The sequence below is a fragment of the Artibeus jamaicensis genome, unplaced genomic scaffold (genome assembly GCF_021234435.1).
Source record: "Artibeus jamaicensis isolate MK-2021 breed Jamaican fruit bat unplaced genomic scaffold, CSHL_Jam_final contig_2170, whole genome shotgun sequence".
Classification (NCBI taxonomy): Eukaryota; Metazoa; Chordata; class Mammalia; order Chiroptera; family Phyllostomidae; genus Artibeus; species Artibeus jamaicensis.
The window spans coordinates 5,587,182-5,607,831 of record NW_026521445.1 but is presented as its reverse complement, the minus strand read 5'-3'; the positions used below and the strand labels follow the sequence as shown (position 1 = coordinate 5,607,831).

Here is a 20,650-nt window from a genome sequence, read left to right as displayed (position 1 = left end):
TAGAATAGTTTTGTAAAATTTATCCTATAGTTTATCATTTGTTTTGATAAAAATAAGTTTGATTTAGAGAAGAATATTGTACAAATAGATATTGAAAATATGTTGGCTTAATAAGTATTTCTTTTATACTTAATTTTATGAATATCTTAGTATATTTTAATAAACTTTACATAGTTCTTTTGTGATAAAATGGCAAGTCAGATTTAGATGAATTCTGCAGCACTTTCAAGTCAAAATGGACTTGCTTTTACTTTGTAAGACTGTTCTGTCATTTTCTTTCTATGGTCAGTTTATCTTTAAACGTTAAAATGGATTTTTCTGCTAATCATTTAAGCTTGAATTTTGACAAAAATGGTTGTTTTAAAATAAAATTATTTTTTAAATGTATGTGTAGCTATTTCTAAATACACAGTAGAGATAACAGAGAAAGCCAGGTAAGTTTAGACATAACATAAATAATCATTAATCTTCGATAAGCTAAACTTTGTTATTTTCTGGTGACATTATTGTACCTTGTACCCTGTTTTACTTTTCAGAATTGTCTTTAGATGCTTCATATAGAGGATCATAGCGCTCACAGAAATATTACCTGTATTTTTATTGAGCATTACTAATGAACGTCAGCTTACTCTGTAGAATTCTTCCAGTTTTTATACTTTTACTTATGTTATTAACTTTTTAAACATGGCATATTAATAAGGATGTACCACTGATTTTGGCTCCTAAGCATAGGGCTAAAATTTACCTCTGAATATTTTGAAAAGCATCTTGAATATAAAAATTATGATTCCAGTTTTGTAAGTTATGTATTTTGAGAAAGCTGAAATCTTTTGCTCTCTTTTAACATATATAAAAGATAACTACAAAACCTTTTTTCACAATATATGTGTAAGCTGTGTACTTTGATCACAGAGCTTTCCCTTCCTTCTTATATTGCAGGTTGGCAGATAAGGAAGCAAACACACTTGGTTAGACCATGGGCTCTGGAGTCAGAATGTCTGGGTTTAAATCCGGACTCTATCATTTCCTAGATTTGTGACCTTAGACAAGCTAATCACTCTCTGGGCCTCAGTTTACTAATCTAAAGACGAGGATAATGTACAGTGCTTAACTATCATGAAATCGTTTTGAGCATTAAAGTTTAAAATGGAAGAAAGTATAGCTACCAGGCAAATAAGGAGCAATGGGAATTAATATTTAACATTTTGGCAACAGGAGTCAGTGTGCCTGCATTCAAATCAAGATCCTATCACTGAATAACACTTTTAAGATCTCACAAATTCTACTTTTCCTGAGCTTCAGTACCCATACCTACAAAATTGGGCTGTATTGAGGTTGTAGCTGTGGGCAGTTAAAAGACTTTTGAAGGTCCTCCTTAAGTGTCCTTTGCTTGTCTGCAGTGTATAATCTAGAATATTTGAAAAAATATGTTTATGTGTGGGTAGATTAGCCAGAATCTTGAAATATTTATGCTTTATAAGCAGATTCATAAAATTAATAGAATTTTGGAGGTAAATCTTCCTCTTATCCTGGATGAGAGCACATTTTATATCACTGAGGTCTAAGTTAGTGTAATTTTAACTTTTTGAAGCTGTTATAGCATTCATGTGTGTCTTTAATTTTTTTGTATTTTTGTTGCAGTTTTATGCAAAAGTGGGATTTATCAAATGTTTTATACTTAGAATTGTTACTGGCCAACTTCTGGTTTCATGTCATTTGAAGTAAATATTATTCTAATCCTGAAATAAGGATGAAAATAGAAGTCTGAAGCCATTTAATACTTTTCTGTTAGAAAATATGTTATTTATTTTTGTCTACAACCATGTTATCATTTAAAATTTTTAAGTATATAAACTCTTCTCAGTGAATGCAGAGATGGACATTTAGTGAGGCAGTGGATGGAATGGGAATTGTGTGAGTAGCGTGTATACATTAGACATCTTTCATCTTTTCTAGTGGGGGAGATTTTAAAAAATTTGTCCAGTGTCACAGTGTCTAAAATATTTATCTAAAATTTTATAAAATAAGAGATTTACCATTAATAAAGCCAAGCATCTATCATTCGCCACTTTGGCTTGTATTTAGTCAGTGAAGTCTTTCACGTGGAATAGGATAGGCAGAGGGGAAACTCCAGATCTTTCATGCCTAAGCCGACCTTCACCGGAGCACTGTACTCACGTCCCCCTCTCTTCACTGTCCACGACTGAAACATCCTGCTGATGTTTCTGATGTAACATGTGAAACACTAAGTCTGCCTCTCTCCTACTTCCCTCTGAGCCCCATTCCCTAAACCACATCTTACAGTTTCTTTTTCATTTGGTTGATGGTGTTACTATTTACTTAAGCTAGAAACTTCAGAATTACCCTAAACTTCTTTCTTCACCTTCTCTACATTGGGTTATTATCAGTTTTCCTTGAACAGAGACTAGAATTCCCTTTTCTGCCACGGTTGCTACCACTTGATTTAGGAACTCACATGTTTGTCACCATTCACTTCCTGCCATATTTCGGATTCTTAATTGTTTTAAGCAAAATGGTTCATTAAATATAAAAGATTTAGGATGATATTGAAGGTTCTTTGACATTTTGGACCTTGCTTTCACCTCCAGTCACAGCCCTCCTGGTATATATTCGTCTTTCCTGAACGCACGTTCATTCATTCATAGATGTTTCTGTGATGTCAGCTACATGGCGCAGCACTGGGTGCTTTGAGAATACAGAGGTGAGTGAGACAGCACGACTGTGCCCCATCAGTGCCTGTGAATGCGTGCACATTGTTTCCGCGTCCTCGACCTTGCTGTTTCACCTGCCCTTTTACTGTTTCATGGAGCTCTGTTAATTTTTAATGCTCTGTGCCAGTGTCGCATCCTTTGTGAAGCATTTCTAACTTCCCTCGGTCGTCTTTCCTCTTTGTGTTCCAGTAATACTTTATACTTGTACCTCTATTACAGCACTTACCCTATTGTACATGTTCTTTTCCCCTAGACTAAATTTAAAAGGGATGGAAGGGGAGGAAAGAGGAAGATAGAAGTAAGGATTGAGGCAGGAAGGCAAGGAGAGAAGGAAAATAGAAGTGGTATGAACAGTAGTTAAAAACCCAGACTCTGGAGCCAGACAGGGTTTGAGTCCTGACTCTTCTACTTACTGGCTGGGCACATTATATAATATACTTGTACCACAATTTACAATGGGGATTATACGAGTGTAATGGTGAAGATTAAAAGAGTTAACATTTGTGAAGTGTTCAAAACAGTGAGTAGCACATAATATATGCTGTATGTCTGTCGCTGTCTTTATGAGCGATAACTAGTCTTCTTAAGTGAGATGAGCCGTATTTTTCCTCTTACTTTTCTAAGAAGTGGGAGGAGTTTCAGGCTGCACCTTATCTAATCCTGTGTGTTCACTTAAAGCATCACATTTCTGAGTGAGAAAGGGGCACTCCTGTACGTATCCGCTACTTACGGCATAATATTGAATATCGATACCTTGAGCATTTTGCTTTTTTGTAAAGTATATTGAGCATTTTGCCTCTTCATACCAGGTTCTGTCTGCTTCTAACCTTCCTATCTTTTAGAAGTCCTGGTAATTCTTTGTTTTCATTATTATCTCATCCTTTTGTGTTGATGCGTACGTACCACTGCTTTTGTCATGTATTTTATATCCTGTTATTAAAATACTGTTCTCTTTCCTTATTTTCCTTCAGCCTGGAAGTGAGAGTGGCAGGGTCATTGTCTTCTTGGTTTGGGTAGCAAGAGCTGTTCCTCCGCATCAGCCTGGTATTCGTGTGGCACTTCTTCCATTCTTGTCACCTCCCCCCCTCTCCTCCTTGTCCCTCTCACACTGTCAGTGTTTGCTCCACCCTCTGTGACGATACTATTGGCCCAACTTTGACTAGATACAGTGTCACATCATGTCTACACCTGGGATGCCTGGCTTTTACAAATAAAGAAAATCTAGGAGATGAAAGCATTCATCACTGGCTGGTTGGTGACTTTATTTTAAAAAGTGAGTTAGATGCTAATTGTCATGGCTCTTCCGATAAAGAAAAGAATCTTGAGGGAGATGATGTTTTAGTTGCTGTTTGAGCAGCGGAGGACGAAAGAGTAGGTTGTGGAAGGTATTTGAAGCTTAGGCTTTATTCTCAACTAATACTTGCGCGTTATACCGAAGGCACTGGGGGTATGAAACTTCAGTTCCTGTTAACTCCAAATGATTGGTGCAGACGTCGAAAGGAAAGAGGAGGGGTTGCCGAGGACTGAAGAACTTGGAAAAGATTTTGTGTTTTCATGCTAATAAATCTCTGTGGATGATTTCATGTATTCTTCTTTTAACTAAAAATTTTAAAAAGTTTTTTGGATTAATTTGAGAGAGAGAGAGAGACATTGACTTGTCATTCCACTTGTTTATGCATTCACTGATTCACTGCTTGCTTCCTGCATCCGTCCTGACTTGAGATCGAACCCACAGCCTTGGCACATCAGGATGATGCTCTTACCAGCTGAGCTGCATGGTCAGGGCTGATTTCATGTGTTCTTCTGAGATCAGATTCTTCGAATCCTATAGTTCGTTACCACCAAGTTTCGTGGAGTTTGTAGAATATACAACGATCTCTTATCCCTGCACCTTTGCACATGCTGTTTCTTCGGCCTGCAGTCGTGTTAACTCAGGTAACTCTTACTAATCCTTAAAATAGAATCACAGCCGTCACTGCTTTCAGAAGAGCTCACTTGAACTTTCAGCACTGGGTGACGTGTTTCTGTAGGTCTCGTAGCCCCTGTTCCCCACTCACAGCCTCTGCTACGCCAGGTTGTAACTGCTTTCACTGGACTGTTCACGGAAGACAGAAACTGTGTATATGGCGATGTTCGGTGTATGGCTGCTGCTCCAGAAATGTTGGTTGGTTGGGTGGATGAGTGGGATGTGGTAGAGAGGAGACTTGCTCTTTCCAGGCGAGGGGAAGAGGATGAAAAAAAAAGGACTTGTGGTAATAACTTGTAGCTGATTTTGAGGCAAGGAGTAGAACCATTTGATTGGAGTGTAGTATTAAAGAGAGGCTGGAGCTTCGAATGTCAGGTTAAGTCCAAAGATCGTTTAATAAAAAAGGGCCACTGAAGCTTTTAGAGATAAGAATGATGACATATATTCCTTGTATATAGAATATATATATTCTTTATACACTGCCCTGGCTGGTATGGCTCAGTTGGTTGGAGTGCCATCCCATACACCCAGAGATTTCGGGTTGGATTCCTGGTCAGGGCAGGTACCCAGGTTGTGGGTTTGATCCCCTGCCAGGGCACGTGAGAGAAAACAGCCAGTCTTTGTTTCTCTCCCACATTGATGTTTCTCTCTCAGCAATTAAAAAATGTCCTCGAATGTGGATCAAAAGGATAATTATATACATTCTCACAAATTTGATTGTCAAATTTGTGCATGGGAAATACTTGTGCATGGGAAATATTTTTTGTAATTTTTGTAATACTCTTCAATGAACTTAACATTAAACTGCCTAATTTATAGAAGTTGTGTCCCTGTTCTGGGCGCCAGATATGGCAGACCCTGTCCAGCAGACCCTGTTGTGGTTGACGACGAGAATCAGTGCACAGGTGACAACAACCCTGTGTGGAAAAAGGGAACAGGCATGACTACTCTCTCAAGGGGAGAGTGCATATGGTGCCTCGGCCACTCCCTCAAGAGGGGAGCGCCTCGACCCTTGCCTAGACAGGCTTTTATTGTTTTCCCTGGGGTCTTACATCATAGGAAGATTTATTATTTATCACATAGAATATTATTATCTACATTCTAGGTACAATCAAGGAAATAAAAATAACATGCAAAGGGGATTGACGATGAGCTCATTAGCTCTGTCCTTGGGAGAACTCATACAGGCTTTGGAAGTTACCTTGAAGATAGACAATACGCATTTGTTGTTTTAGACCAGGGTGATGGAGTTTTAGCAAGAGCAAGCCATAACAATCTGTATGTATTTTCTAGGCCTGATTCTCATGGGAAAACTCGGTTTGCAGGTCTGGCTCCTACCCACCACTTCCCATCTGTAGGTTTTCCATACAGAGCTGAGTCACATTTGCCAGGCCAAGACAAACCGGTCCCCCTACAATGCCCCCCTTTTTTGTTTTTTGTTAAGGCTGTTGTGGTGATACATCCCACAAGACTTGCTACTTGCTGGTCTCTTTTGCGACCCTGGGTAAATAATTTGTAAATGTATCGTAATATGCAAAACATTATTAAAATCAGTCTCCTGCTTATTTAAGCATTGAATGTCCTGCAACTGTTGGTGTAACTTCCATTGCAATTTATTGATTTGTCTCTCTGAATTAGTAGAAAATACTCCTCTTAGGTGATGTTGAATATCACTCCAGGAGTATTGGCTGGAGTTCCATTGTAGTGGGTGACACACAGTTTGGAGAAACCAGGATCACAGGTCAGCTGCTGACGGGTCACTAGTGCATCCTGGCGTTCACCGGTCTAGTTGAGCACTGATTCAGCTGCAGAAAGTCGAGTTAGGATTTCTTGATCAATTTGAGCCTGTTGAAGTGTTTCTAAAGTGGAGTTGGTTAAGAGAATATCAACAGTATGAGCAGTTTGAACTGACTCAATGAGGGCAGCGGTTGCCGTGGCTGCACTAGTTGCAACAACTATACCAGAGACAATAAATGCAATCAAAGTGCCAACAAACCGTCATACATTTAATGAGGCCATTGCATTGTCAAGCACTATTATGGCATAGGGATCTTCCCATTCTCTGGCTACATCAACTGGCATCCATATCTGAGTTTGTCTTCTAACTATATAAACTGTAGTGAGGCTTAACTGAGTAATATTGAGATGAGTAAGACAGCTGGCGTATATGGAGCCTGCTGGAACAGGCAAAGAATCAATTTTTGTTGATTTGTTATAAAAGACTTGAGCTGTCCCTGGAGTTGCCAAAAACAAGTAAGGGTGAGAGGTACAAACTGTGACCCAGTCTTGTTCTAGAGGGTCAATTTGATAAAAACATCCTTGGTTACCGTCAGGGTCACATACAATTCTTATATACAGATGCATTCTAGTAATAAAAGGCAAGCCCATTTTCCATGAGTTGTAATGCCAAGGGCTAGTGTGGTTGGGAGAAACAATTCTGATAATAGGTACCCCAGTACTGCGCCCCTCCCACCATATATTAGTATATGGGACTTCAGGTAGAGCTGAAACTACTGTTTTGTCAGACTTATCCAGTACTTTCCAATTAGCTCTCCTGTTCTCCACTACAAAAGGACTTTTGGGGAGAAAAGCAATAGTAGCATTCAGTCTTCTGCACAAAGACCAAGAGACTGAGTCTTTGTGGCTCTTGTCTAAAGTACAAGGTAGAATCGGAGAGGGATTGAGTATGATAAATCCTCTCCTGGGCATACAGGCCAATTACAGTTACTATGGAAAACTGATAGTAATCACTGTATTGTTCTTTGCTTGCAGCATAAATTTGCTCCTTTAAAGGAAAACACAAGTGTCAATGAGAACAGAAAAATAAATTAGTAAATACTTAGCAACATAAACTGCCTTTTTTGGCACCAGAATCTAGTGCTTGTTTTCTTCTAGTTGGTCAGTGTCAGCTGGGCCACCTGGTCTGCTAGCTGATCGGTTTTCATCGATGTCTGTTTCATTGATGTCTGTTTGTCATAAAGCTTCACCCTTTTAGCTGGAAGCCAAACAGGACCTGTAGGGATGGAAACACATGCACACCCACTTCCCCGTGTTAAGAGATTCACAGGACTCTGCCAAGTACCATCTCTCAGCGGATGGTACATCCTTTATACAGGATGATCTCTGTATAAAACTTGAGGATAAGATGACTTTGGCTCTTGTTTTTGAAAATGTTTCTCAGTTGGAGTACAGAGTGATTCATCACAATTTAGAAAATTATAGGTAAACATAGTTAACATAATCAAATTTTGGGGGGTAGACCCCTGGCTCCCCCTTTTTTGTTTTTTAAGATTTTTAAAGGTACGATGTGCATGTTCAACAATTTCCTGACCAGTTGAATTATAAGGTATTCTTGTTTTATGTTGGATATTCTAATGCTGAAGGAAGGTTTAAGTAGAATGGGCAATATATCTTGGGCCATTATCAGTTTTAATTTGCTGAGGCCGACTCAAATGACTGAAAGCTTCAAGCCAATGGGCTTGTATATTTCTAGTAGATTCTCCTGTTAAAGCAGATGCATGTAGGGCATCAGAGTAAGTATCAATAGAAATGTGAATGTATTTGAATTTTCTAAAGGGAGAGTAATGAGTGCCATCTGTTTGCCACATTATTTGAGAACTTAGTCTTCAAGGGTTAACTCCTAGGGATGGAGATGTCTTCGTAAGAGCTTGGCAGTCAGGACATTTTAATATTTTGCTTAACTTGGGAATGATAAAGAAACAGTCTTTTAACTTTTTCTATTTAGTTTTGGAGGTTCTCTTGTCTTTTAAGATTGTCCCAACGTAAATTTCTAGGGAAACTTTTAGAAGAGTTGAATAAATGCTGTTGAGTGAATTGAACAATTCATTAAACCGTGCAGTTGTTTTTCTTATAAACACTTGTGAACTATGATAGTTTAAAAAATGTAATTCAAATAAGACAATAATCTAACATTTCTCTGGGGGTTCCCTCCTTATTTGTAGCTTAAAGAGGAATAAATGCTCACAGCTGTGACTTTTTTCTCCAGTCTCTCCAGAGGCAGTTGGATTTTTGTCAGCTGTTGGGGTGTTTATCATCTTGATGCTGCTCCTCTTTCTCTATATTAATAAGAAGGTCTGTTTTGACAATGTTGGCGGGTTTCCAGATCTCGGTTCAGGATACAGTACAAGGAGGAATTCACAGGATAAAATTTGTAAGTACCATGACCGCTTCTCTTGTTTGTTCTTTGTATCTGTACTATCCTATTGTTTTATTAACATACAATAAGTAGTTTGGTTTTAACATATACTGTAATGTATACAGTTATATACTGTAACATATACAGTTATATACTTTAAACTAGCATTTGAACTAGTCTGTGAGAGTAAAAGACTGTTAAGTATATCGGGTTCAGTTGTCTTTCTGTTGCCCACAAATTGCTAATATATTGCATAAAGGTAGATGGATACTATTACAAAGTAACTTTTATTTTTCATATATAAGATTTACTCTTTAGACTAGAATACAAATAGATATGCTTTAAGAAGAAGGGAGTATCCTGTTACTTTATACAGCTTAACTCTCTTATCCAAAGAACTCTCTAGTTCGCTTTTTTCCCTATGTGCCTAGAAGGCTTTTGAAAGTGGTCACCCTTTCCTTTACCTGCTGTTGAAATCTCAGCTGGTAGATAACTTTGTTTGGAGAAGGTTATTTTTTTTAGGTAACTTACTGTATATTTAAAGTCTGGGTATAAAAATTAGTGCTCTTTTTCCCTTCCTTGCATCATAGGCCTTATATAACTTACTGTTACTCTGTACCAGGAAAGATGAGGCTCTGTGTTCTTTCTCTTAGGAAAAGCTTTCCTCGGAGTTATTTTTTTTAAATTACTGAGTTCTTTGCTATTTCTGGATTATGTAAATGACAACAGAATAAACCTGACCATTATAAAGGCGTGTGTTCAGAAGAGTTTTGAGGAGCTATAGCAGAGAAACTTAGCTTTTCTTGTCCATCTACATAGGTTTTTTTCTGGTAATTTATAAAGCGATAGCCTCATTGTTTATAAAAATCTGTTACTGAATTACACCTGTGACTCGCATTAGTAAACTACAGAACTTTATGTGGTTGGATTTATTTCTCATATTTCAGTCCTGCTTTTTGATCATTTGTTTCAAATGAACTGGCTACAGATAGCCTTTGGGCAGCCTCCAGCGCCTCCTCTGGCTCAGCGTCTCTGATGTGTCTTTGGTCTAATGGCCTGTTACACTGTTAAACATGATGGAGGAGCCCAGAGAGCTTCTGCCTGTGAGTTGTGTCTGTTGACTTGTAGCGTATTAGAAGTTAAAGCTGAGAAGATGTAAAAAGATTTTTAACAATTTATTTATTAAAAAAGCAGTAAGCCTGTTACATGTTAATATAAATAATATTTTTAATTAAAAAGTGTATTTGTCAAAAAATTGGTGAGGAAAGTGACATTGTTTAAATTTTTGGAAAAATGACTGGCATAGAAGAAAGAAACAGCTGGGTTCTCATATCTCCTTCATTTCGTCTCTCGTGAAGTCTCCGGAAGACTCCTGTGTTCATTTGTGAGCAAATGAAAGTGGAAAAGCTAAATACTCTGTCTTCTTATTTGTGTTATAAAAATAGTTTTGACCTTGAGGATCCATTGGAAAGATCTCAGGGACCTTCTTAATTTTTCTGAGCCTTGTTTTTCTTTGACTTACTAAATAGGAATAATAAATGTTTACCTCCTAGAATTATGGTAAGATTAAGTAAGGTAAAGAAGAGATGTGTATATTTCTCCATAATATTTTTCTTTATTTGAAATGATACTGGTAGTTTGTTAATAAGATAGGGCAGTTCCCTTATTAATAAATGAACTAAAAGTATATAATAAAAATGCTTTTTATACTTCTTCTTGCAGGTATAGAATTAAAAACCAATAGTATTTGAGGGGAAAATATTGTCTTGCTGCTGTTATGATAGCTATGGAATGGGAAAAAATGTCATTACATTTAAAGCAAGTGGTTTGATTTTTATTTTATTTTTTCGGAAGAGTGTTTGCTTCGACATGTTTCTTCCAATGCGTAATGCATTTACAAAAAGATTTAAAAAGCCGCAATATGAAATACTAATATCAAGCTCATGAGTAACAACATTTGAGTAAATGTTAAATTGAGATTCCAAAGTGTTTGATATTTTGAGAAGAGAAAACTTCGTTATTGCGCCTTGTAGGGACAAGGAGGTAGAAAATGGCATTCTTCAGAAGTTTGCAGCAGAATCTGCCTTCGGTGTCCTCTCTGGTGGACACAATCAGTAATGCTGTGGAAGATCTGACCAGTGCTGTTGGGGAGGTCGGCTGCACTTTATCTGATGTGGTCACTGAACAGGTAACAAGCATGATGAATGGCTTTCGCCCAGAAGAGGAAAGCTCTTCAGCAGCAGAAGTTGTAGATACTTTTAAACGAGAAAACACCACATTACCAGAAGTCTCCAAAGACACGAATTGTCAGAAAACACCATCCAATTCAGAGCACAGAGCAAATCAAAGAGATTATTACAATGCTTCAGTTTCACAGAGGCACGGTCGAGGAGTGAGTGAAGAAAGAGTACTTAAACATGATGATAGGCAACAGACAGTATCAGAGTATCAAGAGACCAGTAGTGCTGGTAATTCTTTGGAAGGCTGCGTGAGTGATGCTAGAATATCACTTCGGAAGCAGAATGCAAAGGTGGGATCTACTGGTCATGAACTTGGATGTACTGACAGATACAAAAAAATTGGATTGGGAATTTCTAGTAATGGTGAGAATGATTTAAAGGAAGTAAGGTATCAAGAAATGAAAGAAAATCATTTAAAGAAAGCTGAAAAACATATTAAAAGTAAAGGGTTCAAAGGGAATGACTGTTTAGGAAATGAATGCTTTCCAAAAGATACTTTGGCAAGCAATAGACCTGTGATACAGAAATCCAGTAGGAAAGAAGATGTACATCCAGCACCGTCAACTAATTCTAAAGATAAGTTACTTGAAAGTGTCAAAGAACAAGTAAATCCATCAAAATGCTACAAAGTGAGAAGAGACATAAAAACAAAGAAAAATGAAGCCATTTCTGCCCAAAAAGGAGCAGCAAAGAATAAAGATGAAAAATATTCTAAGATAAAACCAGAAAAAGGTGAGGTCTCCTAATGTGGGCTTGAGTGATAAAATTTCTCTTGATTTTTGAAATTAGGAAAATATAGTCCAAATTTCTGAACTTCCTATACATGCCTGTATATCTGTTTTGAACTTTCTTGATTCTTCTTACTGGGAGACATTTTTAAAGTCATTCATTTTGTTTCTTACATTTCAAGAGTATTGATGCTATTTGTATACCTCTACGTTAACTATTGCCTTGGTTCTTCCATTATTTGGCCTATTTTTCAGCAGCCTTAATTTTTCTTAATGTCTATTTATTTTAAACCAGAAACTCCATGGTTTTCTTAAGTGGCGTGCATCCTTTACTTGGAGTTTATTTGGTGTGCTATGGTTGCATTTTTAAATTTTATATTTTAGCAACTAACCCCTAAGTCCTTTGTACAGCGTTGCGCTTCAGATCTATCCCAGTAAGGATGTAAATCAAGTGTTTAGTATTTTTCCTTGAGAGCAATAGATTTTATTTTATTGAGTAACATGCTTCAGGCTGTGTGTCTGTTCATTTAGCCATACGTTAAGAGTTATATGACAGTTGTGTCTAAAGTGGGTACACAGGAGCAGTGTATTTACTATTCCTGAGTTCTCTGTATAGCATTAAGATTCCAACTAAGCATTTATAATTTTCAACTACAACATTTGTAACAATTTTCACTACAATTAGTTAACAGTTACTTGGTTTTGGTTTCAGAATTACTTCATATTAGTGATAATTTCTGGTAGTACCTTAATCATTTCCATTTACTGTTGATCTGATCATAAGGCCTGATCATACACTGGCTTTACATAATATATGCATAAAAATACATGAAATATGCATCTGGAACTTTTCTATAAATTTAGATTCTTATGAAAAAGAAAGTGTGAGTAATATTAGGAATGAGGAAGACTTTTCAGTTCTGCTCCATGACTTGATACAGAATAGGGATCTGGTATTTATCAATTATGTGAATGTTATTTAAATGAGGTAATAGAGGCTGATCCAGGATGAATAAGCTAACTCAAAAGGAACACCAGTTTTTGGAAATACTGTCAGCCTTCCATATCTATGAATTCTGTAACCACGGATTCAGCCAGCTTCAAATCAGAAGATAGCATCATTCCAGAAATTTTATAATTCAGATGAAATAAATAATTTTTTAAACTTGCAATACTTAGTCCAGATAATAAAAAACTTGAATAAATATATATATATGTATGTATATATATTAAAGTGTTATATTGTCGCTGACATGTACTGTACAGTTAGGCTTATGATTGTTGCATCTGTGTTGAACACGTACAAGCCTTTTTTTCTTCTCATCGCTCCCTACCAGGGGTGTCCAACCTGTGACCCATGGGCCACATAAAGCCCAGGATGGCTACGAATGTGGCCCAACATAAAATCATAAGTTTACTTAAAACCTTTTTTTGCTCACCAGTTTTCATTAATGTTTGTGTATTTAATGTGTGGCCAAAGACAACTCTTCTTCTTCCAGTGTGGCCAGAGATGCCAAAGGTTGGATACCCACCGCTCTTACATCGCATTTTCAATGTATTAGGTATTAGAAGTAATCAAGAGATGATTTAAAGAACACAGGAGGGTGTACATAAGGGACTTGAGCATCCTTTGAGTTTGGTATCTGCAGAAGGTTCTAGAATCAATCTGTGGATACCAAAGATCAGCTCTTTGTCCCTTTTGGAATCTACTCTGCTAGCAGCCTACTTGTCAGATTCATATGTTTTGGTAGCCTTGCTATTACTTGAAGTAGCAGAAATACAGGAAAGAAATAAGAATTAAGTAAAGTAGTTTACAAATTAGTTTATTCAGAAAATAACAGTAGAGTTCATACTAGTAATAAATTCTTCACAAGTAGCAGAACAGAATTTTTAATTTTCTTTGATTGTTTTCATTAAGAAGCATGCTGGTACCTAAAGAAACCAAATACCTCTCAAGTATTCAAGATTATAGACAATACTAAAAGTAAACATGTTATGTTCTAAAAATCATTTAAAAAATTATTTGACCCATGCATTAATCCTTTCACATACTCAACTGTGATATTACTAGTTCTTGTGTTCTTGGTTCTGACATAGAGCTTATCAGACACAGAAAGAGGAGGAAGAGTTTCCTGTTCTGTTTGAGTGCAGGGCTACGTCAGGTAATGTTTTGTAATAGGTGAAGTGTGACTGGAATTTCTAGTTATTGCCCACAGTGCTCTCCTGCTGCCTGAAGACCACAGCCATGGTGTTCCCCAAAGTGCTGAAATTTCTGAACTGAGAGTCAAATGCCTTGGTTCCAGACCAGATCTGACATCATCTTTTTACCGTCCAGTAGAACTTCCTGCAGTGGTGGAAAAGTCTGGCATATCCATATTACTTGGTATAAGAACGACCAACCACACATGGTGATTGAGCACTTGAAATGTGGCTAGTAGCACTGGGGAACTACATTTTAAATTTTAGTATATTTAATTGTTTAAGTAGCTACGTGTTGCTAGTAATTATAGGTTGGGCAATGCAGAATGTGACATTGGTGATAGTTTTACCATTTTATGACTTTATTTTCCTGAATTAAAATGTGGGACTTTGACTACTGACACCCAAATTCCCTTACCTCTACCTCTAGACATTCAGTTTTTATCCCATATTGTAAAATGACTCGTTCTGCATCTCCCCACTTGAATTTCAAACCTCAATTTCTTTAGTACAGATGATCTCAACTGAGTATAAAAAGTATCTAGACTGAAGTCATAAATTCTACCTGTTGTCTTTTCATCCTTCTAGAGTTGATTTGTATTCTACGAGGCTGCATCTTGGTTTAAATATATCTCAGTATGTTGAAGTTTCAAAAATTTTACCTTTTTAATAGTTGATAACTTGTACTTTTTAAAATAATAAATTTATACCACCTAAACGTTTTATGTGAAATACGGGGAAATTTTGCTGGTAATTTTACCACTTGCAGATCTGTTAAGTTTGTTTTGTATCTTTCTACACAGTTGTGTGTGCATGTAAGTCCATACTGCATGTACGGTGTGTATATTGCATGTGTGTGTGTGTATGTATTTTCAAAATGAGACCATAAATATGCCTTTTATTTTATAACTTTCTCTTTTCTCTCAACATAATGTTACAGTTGTCCTTTCCCTCACAGGGAAGTACTAGTGATAGTGAGTGCACCTCAGTTTTGAAGACTGCATTGTGTATTACTGCATCGATACATTACAGTTTCCTTAACCAAGGCTCAGAGGTGGATGTTTAGGTTTTATTTTATTTTTGTTTCCTTTTACTATTAAACACAATGCAGTGAATTGTCTCAAATGTATATCTTTGCTCACCTGTTAATTATTTTCTTAGGCTGAATTCTTAGAAATGGAATTGGTAAATTCTTAGAAATGGATCAAACACTGTGCAGATTGGAAAGCTTAATATATATTACCAAACTGCTCTCTAGAAAAGTTTTACCAATTATTATTTCACCATTAATACAGAGATGGGCAAAAGTTTATAGTTGTAGCACAAGTAAATAATACAATAATTATTAATTAATACTTATGAATAAACTCTCTTTTGTTCATGCACAACTACAAACCTAGTTTTGCTCACCCTTGTATATGTCTACCCATTTCTCTTTCATCGCTAGTGCTAGGAATTGTCACTTTAAAAATTTTTGGCTAAGGTGGTAATGAGTGTCTTTCGTAACATGAATTATTTGAATCAGGTCCACACGTTTTGGCAATAATAACATCTGTGTACTATTGATGGTGTAAAAATTATGTAAGATGGCAAGCTCTGTTATCTTCTTTCTGTATAACATTGTAGGAAAATCCCTGTGACTAACATTATTTATATAATTAGAGTACATAGATCAGCCTTTTTCTGTTAAAACATAAAATCTAAATCTTGGGTTTAAAAAAAAATCTTGGGCTTTTTAAGTGGAAAAATTATACTTTTATGAAACTGAAAATTCAGATTGTGTATTTGTATATGTATGTTTATATGTGTGTATATGGATATATATGATGTGTGTGTATGTTACATATATGTATAAAACTGTAACAAATTCATCATCCTTTGTTGCATTATAATTTTTATTTACTCTCCTTGTCACCGAAAACAGATAATTCCTACATGGACAAAGATGAGCATGGTTCGTCCTCTGAAAGTGAAGATGAAGCACTGGGTAAATACCATGAGGCCTTGTCCCGAACACACAATTCCAGGCTCCCACTGGCCGATTGTAGACAACAGAATTATACTTGGGAAACGAGACAAAAATACAGTCCTCTCTCTGCAGAGTATGATGGATACAGTAGTGAAGCATCCATGGATGAAGGTAAGATAGGTTGTTTATTTTTTAGATGACACTGCCGTATTAGGTTATTTGTGTACAATGTGGGCATCTGTGATTGCACAATAAATAGCACATACAGTAGAGTCATACTTCTGGGAATATAATTTATTCACATTCATATCTCTGGGCTGAAGACAAAAACCACAACACCCAAGAGCAAAACACTAAATAATTTAAAGTCCCTAGTAATTCTAGCTCCTTTTGTACAATGAACATATGCTAGCGAGCATGCCATGGAAGATGTGACCCTGCTGTTCTCCCAGATGAAGTCAGTTCCTCATACCTGTTACCGGAACTGATACAGTGTAAGTATCTCCCAGTGTTGATATGGTTCCGGTGTGTAAATGTGTGCTCTTTCCTTCAGTATGGCCTCTGGACACGAGCCAGGTACTTTAGGTGGCACATGGCAGCAGAAGTGGCGATCTGTGTGTTCTGCGTAGGAGGAGAGAAACTGTTGAGATGGCGTTATTGAGAGCTGATAACTGTATTGCGCTGTTCTTCAAGGATGGTTTAAGGAATTCTCAAGGATTATCTTGTTTCTGATTGATTTTTGCCTTGTGTACTGACATTGACTTTGGACCTCAACCCGTGTGGAAGACATAAATAAGTCTATTCTCACATGTTTTTACACCTTTTGATGAGAGAAATAAAAGAGATTTTATTATTAATTACGGCATATTTATTTTCACATTTAAGTAAGTTATTCGTGTGTTTAATATATGCCAACTCATATAGTAATTATTATCTTTATACCCTTGTCTGAAAAAAGCTGTATATATCTTAAGACAGCATTTTTATTTTTATACCAAATCATCCTGAATTTTATAGCTGTGGTTTGTGTTTTAGGGCTAATTGCAGTTAATGCTTCAAAGGCTCACCCCAGCACATGTAGTCCGAGGAGCTACATCACCTTTTTTTGTATTTGGCTTATTAACGCCAACGAAAGACTGGTAAACCTCATTTTATTTCTACCAGTAATTAGATATAATAAGAAATTAATGAAAAACTGAGTGATTTCTATACAGAAAAATCATCACAAGATGGTAGGGAAGAAATAGAACATATTAGACATGGACTGTATTCTCAAAAATACCCTTCTGGTATTGAAGAACATAAGACGTGTGCTCACAAAGATAACTGAATAATGCAGGGCAGTAAAGACAGCCCCCGACTTCTTCACACCCCTGGTGCGTGGACAGTAGAGCAGAAAGAGAACGTGTTTTGAAGCCTGACCATTTTTCACATTCTGGCTCTGTGACTTAACATATTAGCTATGAAACTGTGGACAATATGGTTAATTGTTGATAGATTTGTTTTATTCTCTCTAAAATGTAGATAATATACTCATGATAGGGTTGTCATGAACATCAAATGATATATATGGTGGTTTTCAGCATAGTGTCCAGCCGCTAATAGGTAAATGACCAGTAACCGATTGCTGTAGGTGAGGGTAGTGAAAACAGGGACGGTGATGAGCAAGGCTGAGCTTGTAATTTGTGACCTTAGACACTTCCTTTCTGTAGCTTGTTTAGGAGTCTTATTGTTTCTAATTGATTTCTTCTGCTTCACACCCTGCACTTCTCTGCTGTCTTGATTGCCTCTTCCCTGCTGTCCTATTATTCTGGTGTGGCTCCCATGTCTGTGGCCAAAGCAGTGAGGAGGGAAGCATACCCTCTAGCCCTCCTGCTCTTGCCCTGACCTTTGAAAGTGTCCTGGAGTCAGTCACCTCTTCATTTCACTTTACCTGTATGGGACCCATCTGTACTCTTCTACCTTTTCTACCCTCAATTATTTGATAAATCACCCAGGGTAGATTGAGTTTGGGCATTCTGAAATTAGATTTATTTTGTAAACATTTATTAAAATCTCTTTGTGTGCCATACTAGATACTGTGGGTAAAATATGGATAAAATGAGCTTGTTTCAAAGAGCCTAAAACTGGAGGAGGAAGACCATGAGTATATGTGTAATTTAATGTGATAAATGGTCTACTAGTTTCATGAACAAAGTACTGTGGGAATATAGATGAGGAGGTGACTCAGACTTTGGGAGACAGGGTTGTGAGGTATCGAACGAAGTCTTCACAAAATAGCTAAATGGACCCTACTGAAAACTGTTTTAGCAGCCATGGAATAAGTGATTGCATGAAAGCAGAAGAGAGTGTATTTCATTGTCTAATTAGGACCTGTTTCTGGAGAATGGGCAGATAATAAGATTGAATGCCATGCTCAGGATATTGGACGTTGTCTTACAGGAAATCAAGAGTCCTGGAAGGTTTTTAAGCTGGACATTGTAGCACATTTAGATCAGTGTATCTAAAAAAATTATGTAGCTATTGTATTAGAAAATGAATTGAAAGTAGTAGCAGCTGGAACCACGAAAGACCAGTTATGTAAACAGTGATGAGATCCTCATTGGCAATGATTTAGGGGTACAGAGTTCGTAGATTTAAGGATGCTCTCAGTATATCTTCGTGAATGACAATATGTGTAATGAATGAGGAATCAAGATTTTTAGTTGAGTTTAGAGAGCATCGGAGATGTGAGTTTGGGGAGGAGATAACTTAGTTTGGGTCATGCTGAATTTAAAGCATCTGTGGAATCTCCTGGTGGAGGTGATATCCTTAACGTTAACATTTCTTCATTGGAATTTGGGGTGGGGAGAGGATTGGGTCATAATGTAAGATACAGTAAACTAGAAGATATTTTTTATCATAGATTACTGCTGTTGAAAAATCAAAGATCATTATGAGCCCAAAATAGATTCAATAAGGGGAGGAAGAACAGGAAAATTTGATTGGAGAGGGAGGTTTCAGAGCTCAAGATCTTAGGGAGAAGCAGTTTCACATGATAGTAAATTTTGAACATGCTCAAAGATGCAGAAGCACTTATTAAATGCTAAAAGATTTCAAGGAAGGGAGTGAGATAGCATCCATCAGGGAAGGTATGAGAGAGCTTCAGAGAAAATGGCACTTGTGTTCAGCTTTGAAGAATGGGTACAGAGTTGGTGAACGGAGAGAAATCTACTTGATATATCTACACCTATAGTATGTCCAGAATGTATCCAGCCATGTAATATGAAAAATAGACATTTATTGAAGAAGATACAAGGAGCATTATACGTAGGACAGTGTTTCAGTCCCCTTCAAAGTAGGCACCTTAGGAGCTCATGCAGTTCTAGTCACCATCAGCTGCCCTGTCTTATCTTCCTGAATCTCATCAACCGTCTGAGATCTCTTCCCTTTCAAAGCTGATTTTAGTTTTAGGAAAAGCCAGAAGTCACAGCATACCAAATCTGGGCTACAGAGGGCCGAGTTACCTGGATGATACAGAGTTTTATGGAAAAAACTGCACGAGATGTGTGGTGCGTGAGCAGGCACATTGTCATGATGAAGCTGTCGGTTGCTCATCATCTGAATAGTTTTCACAGAGGAATGTTCAAGGTTAACACAAAATTTGATGCAGATCCGTTGCTCTACCGGCTCAGTCCTTTTGCATGCAGTGGCCACACAGTACACAGTCATGCTCAATGAATGGTGTCTACTGCCCACCACTGACTAATGCAGTGAAGCTGTCACTGTTCACTCGTACTCGTGTGCATTCCAGTCCACTCTTCTTGGTGCCAGGTTATGTGGATGGCAGGCAGACTGTTCTCATTATATTAACAGTATGGGACTTTTTTCAGACAACCATATATGTGTGGATATGTGTGTGTGTGTGTATGTTGGAGGTGAAATGGGAAGAGAGATGAGGTCTGAAGCCTGGAGGGCCTCTCTGACTAAAGCTTGTATTTAATTTGTGAGCCAGTGAGAAGTCACTGACGGTTTTTCACCAAGGGACCATGATTAGGGATGTGCTTCTGAAAGGTTAATTTAGCAACAGGGGGGCTATAAGAAGGCACAGTTAAGGAGTAGTCTGTGTACAAAATGGTAGAGCTCTGAATTACAATAGTGGCAGTAGGAATGTAGGAGGTAGAATTTGCTGGATTTGGGACCTGAATGTATTTGGGCCATTAGAAAAAAGGAAGTGTCATGTGCGATACTGGTTTCCAACATGTATGGCTGGGACAGTGGTTTTCAACCTTTTTTGTCTGATGGCACACAAAGACTAACTACTAAAATTCTGTGGCACACCCAAAAATACGGTTTTTGTTGATCTGACAAAGAATAGGTATACTTTTGATTTATTCACACCAGACAGTTATTGTTGTGTTGGCTGTTGCCATTGTTTAACTTGACATTCTAAAGGAAAAGAGGTCAGTGCCCTTGATTAAATAGTCAGGTATTGACTGTTTTAAAAATTCTTGAGGCACACCATTGTGCCTCTTGTAGCACAGTGGTTCAGAATCGCTGAAGGGGGAAGTGATGAGGTTATTCATGTACATAGGAAACCCAGGGCTCTGTTTTCTGTTGAAAGTGGAAGGACGTGGGGAGACATAACGTGGTTTTATACAAATGTACACAAATGAATGGG

At 37.3% G+C, this 20,650-nt stretch overlaps 1 protein-coding gene across 1 annotated transcript in view; it reads left to right on the top strand.

The window, feature by feature from the left end:
• The first annotated feature begins 10,904 nt into the window (after nucleotides 1–10,904).
• SYT14 (synaptotagmin 14) overlaps nucleotides 10,905–20,650 on the top strand; it is a 162,450-nt gene continuing 152,704 nt past the window's right edge. Inside the window, exons 1-2 of the mRNA XM_053658194.1 lie at nucleotides 10,905–11,826; nucleotides 15,946–16,161. Of these exons, the coding sequence (XP_053514169.1) occupies nucleotides 10,905–11,826; nucleotides 15,946–16,161 (1,138 nt within the window). The remainder of the gene's footprint in view (nucleotides 11,827–15,945; nucleotides 16,162–20,650) is intronic.